The 12,500-nt window shown below is 40.8% G+C and overlaps 1 protein-coding gene across 1 annotated transcript in view; it reads right to left on the bottom strand.

Annotated features, from left to right (window-relative positions):
* LOC143039989 (neuropeptide SIFamide receptor-like) overlaps positions 1 to 12,500 on the bottom strand; it is a 355,374-nt gene that overhangs the window by 49,160 nt on the left and 293,714 nt on the right. The window contains exon 2 of the mRNA XM_076210507.1: positions 7,157 to 7,256. Within this exon, the coding sequence (XP_076066622.1) occupies positions 7,157 to 7,256 (100 nt within the window). The remainder of the gene's footprint in view (positions 1 to 7,156; positions 7,257 to 12,500) is intronic.

Genomic DNA, 12,500 nt, shown 5'->3' with positions numbered 1-12,500 from the left:
CACACATACACATTCGCCCACTTCTTGCGCGTATATGCCCTCCTTATAACTACGACGGAAATATCGGTCGATATTTTTTAATCCACCATTTCCTAAGCGACGTATTGGCAGACTCTTATTGGCTCTGATTGTATTCAGTAACATCCCGATGGTGGAGGGAGGGAGATGGGGTCAACCGATGAGAGAGAGGGAGGGGGGGGAGAAGGAAAGAGAGGGAAGGGAGAGAGAGAGAGAGAGAGAGAGAGAGAGAGAGAGAGAGAGAGAGGTGGGGTGAGTGTGGGGGGTGGTTTTGTAGACCTACATCCCGAGAGGCATCTGTCTCTCTCTCTCTCTCTCTCTCTCTCTCTCTCTCTCTCTCTCTCTCTCTCTCTCTCTCTCTCTCTCTCTCTCTCTCTCTCTCTCTCTCTCTCTCTCTCTCTCTCTCTCTCTCTCTCTCTCTCTCTCTCTCTCTCTCTCTCTCTCTCTCTCACTCTCTCACTCTCACTTCCTCACTCACCCTCGACCGAATTGCGATTATTCCGTCCCCGCCCTCCGCCGGCGGTCATTAAAGGTCCATGTAATTCCTCCCGGTGGTTAATTGTGGCTCTCGGTGGAGGTGGAGTCAGTCGAGGCGGAGTCAGAGGCGGAGGCGGATGTGGAAACGGATGTGGATGCTGATGTGGAAGCGGATGTGGGGCGTATGTAGAGGTGGATGTGGGGCGTATGTGGAGGTGGAGGTGGAGGCGGAGGTGGAGGTGGAGGCGGAGGTGGTGGCGGAGGTGGAAGTGTAGGTGAAGGTGGAGAAGGAGGTGAAGACAGGGTTGGAGGTGGAGGTGGAGGTGGAGACGGAGGTGGAGGTGGAGATTAAGGCGGTGGAGGTGGAGATTGAGGTGGAGAAGGAAGCAGAGGTGGAGGCGGAAGCTTCTGTTCCCCGTCCTCCTCCTCCCCTTCTTCTTTATCGTCCTCTCCCCTCTTTAGCCTCATTCTCGATTTCATTTTCTCCTCTCGCTTTAATTCTCATTCTCAGTCTCATTCTCATTTCCATTCCCATGCGTTTTTCTTATTCTCAGTATTCACATTCTCATTTTCAGTCTAATGCTCATTCTCAATCCTATGTGTTTTTTCTTATTCTCAGTCTAGTCAATATTCACATTCTCATTCTCAATCTAATTCTCATACTCAATCCTATTCTCATTCTCAAGATCATTTTCACTCTTAATCTAAATCTTGTACTCATCCCCATTCTTAATCTTATTCTCATTCTTATTCTTAGTGTCAGTCTGATTGCCAGTCTGTCTGCCTCATTCTCAAACTAAGTCTCATTCTCATCTTCATTGTAATTTTTATTATAATTTCCGTTCTTGTTTTCATTCTCATGCTCATTTCCATTCTCAGTCTCAATCTCAGCCTCAATCTCATTTTCATTCTCGACCTCATTCTTGACCTAATTATCATTCATATTCTCATTCCCAACTTAATTCTCATTCTCATTCTTAATGTAGATACCATTCTCGTTTTTGTTTTCATTTTATTTTCCATTCTCATTTTCATTCTCTTTCTTTTTTCTCTTCATCTCTATTTATCTCTTTCTCGTTCTCTTTCTTTTTCTCTTTCTTTTTTCCTCTCCCTCTCACTTTCTCACTCTCTTTTTCTCTCTCATTCTCATTATCATTCTCTCTTTTTTCTTTCCATTTCTCTTTCTCTTTCTCATTCCCATCCTCATCCAAATTGTCACTATTAGTCTAATTCTCATTCTCATCCTCATTATTGTTCTTATTATTGTAGTTCTTATTCTCACGTTTAATCTTCATTTTCTCTTCCATTTGTATTTTCCTTACTTCTTCCCCTCCTCTTCCTTCTCCTCTTCTTCCTCCTCCCCCTCCTCCTCCTCCTCTTCCTCCTCCTCTTCTTCCGCTTCTTCCTCTTCCTTCTCTCCCTCCTCCTACTCTTCCATCTCTTCCTCCTTTTCCTTCTCCACAACCTCCTCCTCTAATCCTTCCCCAACTCCTTCATCTGTATTTCCTCCTTTTCCTTTTCCTCTTTCCCCATATCTTCCTCCTCCTCCCCTTCCTCCTCCTCCTCTTCCTCTTCCTCCTCTTCCTTTTCTTCCTCTTCCTTCTCTCCCTCCTGCTCTTCCATCTCTTCCTCTTTTTCCTTCTCCACATCCTCCTCCTCTTATCCTTCCCCAACTTCTTCACCTGTATCTCCTGCTTTTCCTTTTCCTCTTTCCCCATATCTTCCTCCTCCTCCCCTTCCTCCTCCTCCTCTTCCTCTTCCTCCTCTTCCTCTTCCTCCTCTTCCTCTTCTTCCTCTTCCTTCTCTCCCTCCTCCTGCTCTTCCATCTCTTCCTCCTTTTCCTTCTCCACATCCTCCTCCTCTAATCCTTCCCCAACTCCTTCATCTGTATTTCCTCCTTTTCCTTTTCCTCTTCCCCCTTATCTTTCTCCTCCTCCCCTTCCTCCTCCTCCTCTTCCTTTTCTTTCTCCTCCTTCTCTCCGTCCTCCTACTCTTCCATCTCTTCCTCCTTTTCCTTTTCCTCTTCCCCCATATCTTTCTTCTCCTACTCCTCCTATGTCTTCTACCTTGTCTTCTCTTTTTCCTCTTTTCTCTCTCTATCCTCCTCTTTTTTCTTTTCTCTTTCTCCTCTCTTTTTCTCTCACCCCTTTCTTCTCCTGTTGGGGGGAGGGGGAGGGGGAGGGGGGGATGGAGGGGGGGACGGAGAGGCCGTTGATGACATTCTGGGTCTCCTCGTTTCAGACCAAAACTTTCCGGGAATAACTTTTCTTTTTCTTTTTTTTTTCTTCTTCTTCTTCTTCTTTTTTCCTCCGAAGGAATTGAGTAAATGTATGTTGTAACAGGATGAAGCCATTTTCCCCTTTTTTCATTTTTTTTTCTTAAAGGTCCAAACCGGAAGGAGGGTGAATATAAGAATATAATTGTCACGTTTATGTCCATTTTTTTGGTAAATTTGTTTTTTATGTCATATGTATGGTATGCATAAATGTTACACATGTATTATTTTTAGATTATATATATGAATATAGATATGCTAATTGGTGGTGATGGTGGTGTTATTGGTGGTGGTGGTAGTTCTAATGGTGGGGATGGTAATGGTAATAGTATTACCAGTAATAGTGGTAACAGTAATAGTGGTGGTAACGGTAACGAAGATGAATATACATACACTAAGAGAGGGTTTACAGGGTCTAACGGTACCTCGAACGCGGTTCGACAGACACGTGTTTAAAGTGATGTGTGAACGTGCGAACGGGGTATCTGGTTGTCGAACACGTTGGTTAAACCCCAAATACCCCGTTCACACGTTCACACATCACTTTAAACACGTGTCTGTCGAACCGCGCTCGACGAACCGTTAGACCGTCTAAAACCCCTCTAACAAGTGGTGGTGATAGTGATGGTGCTAATGGTAATGGTAATGGTAATGGTTATAGTGGTAACAATAATAATGGAGGCGACTGTACCAAACCTAGAAGAACTAAATCAGGCCGTTTCTCGCGGCAAACCCCGGCCCTATGACTAACTAGACAAAGTCCACGTGATCCCTGTTTCCTTTTCATCTGCTGAAGACCATTAAAACCCTCCTGAAGCCTAATAGGGCCGCTCTGAAAGCCCTAAGGACGCCCCTCTCAGAAGCCATTAAGCCACAAAGTTACAAAACGTGAAGGAGACCCTCTCTTCACGAATTAGGCAGACACTAACTCTCTTTCACCGCGCAGATTCATTTTTCACGCTTTCCATTATGATGTAGAGTTGCGAGCAAAAGTTTTGACACGCATTTTTTTTTTTTTTTTTTTTTTTTTTGTCAAGTGGTGTGTTTTCTTATGTAGTATTTAGCTTACGGTTAGGTCATTTTCTTGAAAGAGAAATGTATATCGCGAACTCGACAAAAGAAATACATTGACGTTCTGAGAATTCTAGCGTGGGTCAAAACGTTTGCTAAAGGTTGTAACTCATAATGTGCTCTTTCAGAGAGAAAAAGAAAAGAGAGAGAAAAGGAAAAGAGAGAGAGACCAAAAAAGAGACAAACAGAAAACATAAACCAAACTCTTTCAACTAACCCTAAACTTCTATTAACCTGTTTGAATTTGACTAAACGAAATTAAGCTTCCTTTGCTTAGATAATTCTTTTAAACATAACATTAACTATAGTGACAAAACCACAGGAGAAATTATAACGAAATGACAGTAAGATCTTCAGACATCTTCGACGTATTTGGTCTGAAGATGTAATATACGAAAAAAATTACTATCATTTCGTTATAACTTCTCTTGTGGTTTTGTTGAATACATACCTTACGGTAAATTGAGGTTTCTACGCATAATTTTAGCTATAGTGACATTTATCTAAATAGTTACATTCCACAGAAAATGCGCATCTTTTGGTAGAGATTGTACAAAACCTTTGTCTTACCAAGGAGAGAGACGGTCGAATTGAACATTATTATATTAGACCTTTGACATACTATTTCAGTAATAATGATAAATCTACATAACTTACTTGTTATGTCAAAGAGATGCTATACTTAAACATCTACAGAATAATGCAGTAAGTGTACATCTAGTACATAAAGCCTTGTCTGGCAGGTTCCATTATTCTAATTATGTTATAGCGGTGCAATTTGATATATCATAGATCCCTCTTCCTAGTAATGTAAGCATAAAATAAATTATATGTCAAAGGCTCAAATATGTGTCAATGACCTTCTTGTATTAAACCGCTTCGGTGCTAAAAGGTGAACAACATCACCCACGGGATCTCATAGGATAACTGAGGACTGTACCCAAATTGTAAGAACATAAGAATAGGAGTAAACTGCATGAGACCATAAGGCCTATACTAGATAGTTGCATGCCCCTTACTACCTGTCATCCCTATCCATAAAGTTATCAAGCCTTTTATTAAAACAATTGTTTTGGTGCTCGCTACATGGTTTCTCTTCCATTTGTTCACTATTCTGCACTTATCAGAATGGTGTGGGGGAGACTGCAAGAGACCATAGGGCCTGCACTAGGCAGTTCCATACCCCTACCTATCATCCTAACCCATAAATTTATCTCATCTTTTAAAACAACAAACAGTTTCATCGCTCACTAAATGGTTACTAAGTCTATTTCATTCGTTAACTATCCTGTTGGTAAACCAGTTCTTCCCTATTTCCTCCTTAAACCTAAACTTGTCTGAACTAAATCCATTACTACGAGTCCTGCCCTGGTGTCTTAATATGATGACCTTGCTCGCATCACTCTTGATCTAGCCCTTGACCCATTTATCGTGACGACAAAATTAGAAAATGGGCGAAGAAATGTGACACAAGACTTTGATGTCACTTGGAGTCCCAAAGTTATTGTTCATAATGATCTATTTAGAAAAAGCTTTTGACACCATTTTTGAAACTCTTTCTCGGTTCCGTACTTGCCAAGTTTAAAGGAATTATTATTAGCGTTTTGTTCTCACGGGATTTTTTTTTTTATCTTTAACGTTTTGCTTATAAATTGATAAATAAGTGGATAAGTAAATTAATATATAAAATATATAAAAAATTAATGTATGATGAATAAGATATTTTTGGTCCCCTCTCATCTGACTTCACAGGAAATCGACTTTTTTCTTTGTTTTATGAAAACAAAAGATCGTCTCGTACAAGCGTGAAGTGCGAGCCGAAGTGGATATATCAAAACCATACTCAGTGACCCCAACAGTTTGATGACATCGCGCGCGCGCACACACACACACACACACACACACACACACACACACACACACACACACACACACACACACACACACACACACACACACACACACACACACACACACATGCACACGCACAGGCACACACACACACACACACACACACACACACACACACACACACACACACACACGCATGCACACACTGCGCGTTTATATTCATTTTTCAGCAAAAATTTAATCATTAACAAATGCAGTAATTTAAAAAAAATCACACAAAAAGTACATGTTGACTATTATCTACTTCACACTTTATGACCATTATTATGATATTACTTCTGCAATGATTTCATGAACTTCAGTAGCTAATTCATTACCTCTGACATTTTGTATAAAAGATCCTTGGGTGATCCTGTACACATAGTTCATCAGTATATATTCCAATTGAAGCCAGAGTTTTCCATGGAGTAATCGCTCTTCCTTTTCAGTGAGTTTCTGTGATCATTTTTAATTCCTTTCAGAGAGCTAGAAAGTCTTTGAACTGGAACATTTGCAGGAGGTAGTGACATCATGCGCCCTAGTACTCTTCGAATATCTCTGAATTTCAAATCGCCACGAATGAAAATGTTCCACGAATGAAAAGATCCCTATCTGAGGACAAGATCTCCGGAATTGGGAGATCTGATCATAGAATTAAGGCTTCGCTACAGCCGAATTTAATTATACATCTACATATATATATATACATATATATATATATATATATATATATATACATATATATATATATATATATATATATATATATATATAATATTTACGTAACTTCCCTATATTTGTTTAGTTATTTGTTTCTTTGGAAACGTCAAGCGAAATATAGAGTAGAGAAATCGCCTGTTTAGAGATAATATTCTGTGATAATAAAAACTGTGTGAGCTTGAGAGAAAGCATGGAAGAAAGTACGTACCTGACGAGAGATAAATATAACCCATTAGGAATAAAACTGCGAGACTTTGAGAGAAAACGAAAGAGATGGGAGAGAGAGAGAGAGAGAGAGAGAGAGAGAGAGAGAGAGAGAGAGAGAGAGACAGAGAGAGAGAGAGAGAGAGAGACAGAGAGAGAGAGAGACAGAGAGAGAGAGAGAGAGAGAGAGAGAGAGAGAGAGAGAGAGAGAGAGACAGAGAGAGACAGACAGACAGACAGACAGACAGACAGAGGGAGAGAGAAAGACAAAGAGGGAGAGAGACAAAGAGACAGATACAGAGACAAAGACAGAGAGGGACAGAGGGAGAGAGACAAAGATACTGAGAGAGAGGGGGAGAGAAACAAAGAGACAGAGAGAGAGGGGGAGAGAGGTAAAGAGACAGGCAGAGGCAGAGAGAGACAGAGACAGACAGAGAGGGAGAGAGAAATAGAGAGAAAGAGGAAGAGGAAGAGGGAGGGGAGGGGAGGGGGTTTACTCACCTGTCGAGAGAGACCGCAACGAGAGAGTTGACCGAAGCGGACACGGAGACGCTCTGGACGTAGGCGACCATTTTGCACATGAACCACCCGAGGATCCAAGCTGAAAACAAGATAAAATAGAAATAAATTACCAAATCAAAAACAAATTTTAACAACATGTCCCCCTCCTAAGACTTTAAACTCGAACTCACCATTCTACTTCCACGTAGTAGGAAATGAAAAGATTCGTGGTTTTAGGCCGATGTTGGGTTGCCTCCCCGATTGGCTAGGGCTCTCAGGAACCAGCGCCGCACAGCCCGCATTGGATCCCGGGAATCGAACTCACGACCAACAGCTCATGAGTTCGACACGATACCAACTGGGCTACCGCGCGGCCCTTGTAAGATTTTCCCCTTCTAAAATGACTAAGGTAAAAGCAAAATAAAATAAAATGGAAATAAATTGCAACATTCAAAATGGTGTCTTGCAAAATGGTATGACATTACCTAATACGGTGACAGAAATCATCACAAGATAGAATACATTTCAACATTCAAAATGTAGTTTTGCAATATTGCAAATTAAATATATTGCAATATTCAAAATGGCGCTCGGCAACACATGATTATCCTCTTTCTAACAAAACAGTGACACAGTTTGTATAATCAAAGCAATTCTCTTTAGTTAAAGATTGAAATCCCGTCAACGAGATTTTTTTTTACGAGCCACTGGTAACAGGCACCTTCGACCGGACTCCACCAGATCTACAGGACTCCAACAGATGTACAGAACTCCACCAGATCTACAGGACTCCACCTAATCTACAGGACTCCAGCAGATATACAGGACTTCAGCAGATGTACAGGGCTCCATCTGATGTACAGGACTCCACCAGATCTACAGGATTCCACCGAATCTACAGGACTCCAGCAGATATACAGGACTTCAGCAGATGTACAGGACTCCACCGGATCTATAGGACTCCACCGAATCTACAAAACTCCACCAGATCTACAGGACTCTACCGCTCTATTGACAAAATGTCAAAATTTGCTAATTTTAGAAAATGAGACATTTTCAAATGTTACTTTTTAGGACGTATGCCAAGAACCCTCCACGACACTTTGACAAAGGTTTGGAGTCTGCAACCAAAGTTGGCTGTGTTCCCTCAAGACGCAGTGAGACAAGAAATTGGAGTCTTGAGACCGTGACTCCCAACTTGGAATAAGTTGAAAGATATTCAGAAGAAAATGGGAATAATCTCTGCCGTTGTACACAAAGGGATCATCCTAGGTCATAGAAAACGGCGTTGGTGTTGCTTGCTTTTGAGTTTTAAAAATTAGACCTTGTGAAGTCTTTTGTGAGTTTGAGGGTGTATTGCGTTCGCGAAGAAAGTCTACTTGCGCGGGTTAACGGCACCGTTGTTGTTGTTGTTTTCGTTGTGGTTGTTTTCGTTGTGATTCTTGTTGTTTTCATTGTAACTGTTTTCGTTGTTGCTATTATTGTTGCTGTCGTTGTTTTTCTTTTCTTTTCGTCTCTTTTCCATTTTTCTTTTCCTTTCTTTTTCATTCGTTTTTTCCCTCTCCTTCTTTTGTTGGCGCTGGGCCACGTTGTTACCCCACGCAGGTAAGTCTACTCTTTGGACGGACACACCATGAAACAAGATACCCGGAGAAGAACAGCGCCCGATCAAACCTTTTGTTGAAACATTGTAGTGGTCACCAGGGCCGTGGTTTGATGACAAGTGCCGCTCTCCAGCTCAACGACATACCTCGTCCAGAGGGATGGTGATGATGGTGTTGGTGATATTGGTGATGGTGATAATATAGCCGTATTAGATTGGGGCTGCATAAGTGAGCTTAACGGGTGATGTAAACCTTTTTCGGTTTTCTAGGTTTTATTGGAAAAGATGATCTGGGATTACAAATTGGGATATCTCTCAAGGTAAATCAAGGGAAAGAGACTCCCCTAACTCCTGCCCTAGGTTCCTCACCTATGCTCCCATTGTCTGGCAACGCAATTGCCGTATAAGTATTCCTAATTAGCTACATCAGCGTTCTTATGTGAGCTTGCCTATACTTATCTTCTAAAGTAACACAAGTGGGTCAGTTGTATTGCAGTGGTTTTAAGTACTATATGTTCGTTAATGTATCATGAAATTGTGTATGGATTATAGCTACAATTATGTAGCTTGGTAGGTATAAGGAAAGGTTAATGAACTGTCTGGTGACATTAGGTGATTGTGTTGGACGATGGTGTTAAGTGATATGTTTGTATTCTCTGAGTCAGACAATTAGGAAATGTATAGTCAGCAACATTGGAGGTATTAGTAAAGACAGGTATCCTCTTCCATGTATGTGGATCACGTGTGGGGGCCTGTGGCCTATCAGTATGTTAGCAATGGTATAAGGATACAATATTGGTGATATTGGTGATGGTGATATTGGTGATATTGGCAATGGTGATATTGGTGATGGTGATATTGATGATGGTGATATTGGTGATGGTGATGTTGGTGATGGTGATATTGGTGATGATGATATTGGTTATATTGATGGTGATATTGGTGATGGTGATATTGGCGATATTGGTGATGGTGATATTGGTGATGGTGATATTGGTTATATTGATGGTGATATTGGCGATATTGGTGATGGTGATATTGGTGATGGCGAAGGTTAAGGTGACGGTAATGGTGATAACGGTGATAGTACAGGAGGAATATTGGATTTTATTTTATTTGTTTATTATTTTAATTCATTAAGTAATAAATTTCATTTTTTTATTTATTTATTATCTATTCTATTTTATTTTGTTAATATTTTATTTTTCGTTTTATTTGATTTTACTTTATTTTCTATTTATTTTATTTATTACTACTATTATTATTATTATTAGTTATTGTTATTGTTTGTTATTATTTTTATTACTATTATCATTATTATTATTATTATTATTGTTGTTATTGTTATTGTTATTAATATTATTAATATTATTATTTTTATTACTATTACTATTACTATTATTACTATTATTACTATTATTACTATTATTATTATTATTATTAATTATCATTATTGTTAATGTTATCATTATAAAAAAAAAATTCAATAAAGACTATTCCAGATAGGTAAGAACTACTCTGAAACGGCCAACTTCTGCCAATACCTGGGACTATGTCACCCCCCATCCCCAATTCTGTAACCAAATTTTCTCTAATTACACACTACCAATGGCCAATCAACTTCACGAAAAAAAAAATCCTCAAGGTCCTTGGGAAAATTCAATAATTCTACGAAAAAGAAATTTTAAACTCTGTTAAATCATATGTTCATTAGTGGCCTAAGTTGTGTACCTCACGACCTAACCGCTCAGCTAGTCCGTGATCGCGCCTCGCTATTGGAAATCACTCTTCCTTAGACAAAAAAAAAAAAAAAAAAAAAAAATTACCACATCTCCACCAAATCTCCACCCACTCCCTCTGCATCCAATAAACTCTTTCTGATAATAGCAATAATAGAAAATAAAATAAAACAAAAATGTAACGATAATTATTATAATAGTGATAATAAGAATTATAATTATCTTGACTGATATTAATCATGATGATGGCGGTCATCGTTTTGAATATTTGCGAACACGCAGAAGGGACTAGCGTGGACTAGAGGGAAAAGACTAACCGTTCCTTTCACTTCAAACTAATCACCATTTTCCAGATGCAATTGATGTCGTGGATCAATGGATTCGAACACACACACACACACACACACACACACACACACACACACACACACACACACACACACACACACACACACACACACACACACACACACACACACTCTGGCCTGCCACTACGGAGGTCCGGGTTCGATCCTCGCCCGGGGCTGAAAAAATATCAGTATCGCAGCGCTGAGGGGTGTTACTCCAACTCTCGTGGGCGGGGAGTTGGGTGTGTGTGTGTGTGCAAGGTCATAGCATTACCCATAGATCGGACCTACGAGCTCTGAGCTCTCTTCCAGAAGGGAAATAGCTGTCGATCACGAGTCCAACACGTGATCCAAAGACCAAGTGAATACACACACACACACACACACACACACATATATATATATATATATATATATATATATATATATATATATGTATATACACACACACGCAAACACACACATATGTATATATATATATATATATAATATATATATATATGTATGTATGTATGTATGTATGTATGTATGTATGTATGTGTGTGTGTGTGTGTGTGTGTGTGTGTGTGTGTGTGTGTGTGTGTGTGTGTGTGTGTGTATCTTGTTAGAGACCGGGGCTAAGTCAGTTTTATTTTTGTTTCCGCAATCCAGGGGTAGATTAAACACGAGTCTACCAAGACCCATATTATAATGACACAAATCATAAGAAGACAATGGCGATCTTTCAGTTGTTACACACTCTTACAACCATCATGAGTCGTATAACTTGACAGGAAAATATCCAAAAGGTCAACTAGGTCATTGACCTTCCTGTCCATATAACATATAACCTGTTACACGTTCCTATACCCGAATGTGACCTTTTATGTTAATGATACGAGGAAATGGGTCAACAAACGGACCCTCGCCCTGTCACAGTGCCTACTCTTGTATCTCCCGATAACACAGACTCTTTGACCGATGACCTTGTGACTGGAGAGGAGAGGAAAGAAGTGAGTGCTGGAACAACGGGATGGAAAGAGAAGGAAAATGGTGAAGGGTGAAGGTAAGGGAAGGGAGGGGAAAGTGAAGGGGGAAAGGGAAAGGAAGGGAGGGAGGGAAGAGGCGTGGATAAGGGGAAGGGAGGGGAGGGAAAGAGAAGAAAGGAGGATGAGGAGCCGAGGGAAGGAAGGAGGAAGGTAAGATAGGGGAGGGTACGGGGAAGGGAAAGGAAGGAGAAGGGAGGGAAGATGGTCGAGTTAAGGGAAGAAAAGAGAAGGAAGGAGGAAAAGGAGGGAAGGGAAGGTAAAGGGAAAGGGAAGAAAAGGGGAAGGAAGGAAAGGGGAAAGGGAAGGAAAGGGGAAAGGGAAGGAAGGGGAAGGGAGGGGAGGTGGTGGAGGTAGGGAGGGAAAAGAAAAGAAAATAGGAAAAGGAGGAGAGGTAAAGGAAGGGGGAAGGGAAGATAAAGGGAGGGGAAGGGGGAGTGGAAGGAAAGGGAGGAGAAAGGAGGGGAAGGAAAGGGAGGAGAAAGGAGGGGAAGGAAAGGGAGGGGAAGGGAGGGGAAGGGAGGGGAGGGGAGGTGGCGGAGGTACGGGAGGAAAGGCAAAGAAGGAGTAAAGGGAGGGGAGGAGAAGGGTGAAGGGAAGGGAGGAGAAATTGAAAGGTGAAGGGAAGTG

This window comes from Oratosquilla oratoria, chromosome 27 (assembly GCF_046742065.1).
Source record: "Oratosquilla oratoria isolate Oo_2021 chromosome 27, ASM4674206v1, whole genome shotgun sequence".
In the NCBI taxonomy this organism is placed as follows: Eukaryota; Metazoa; Arthropoda; class Malacostraca; order Stomatopoda; family Squillidae; genus Oratosquilla; species Oratosquilla oratoria.
The sequence above is the reverse complement of the archived record's forward strand: the minus strand, read 5'-3'. Positions and strand labels throughout refer to the sequence as shown.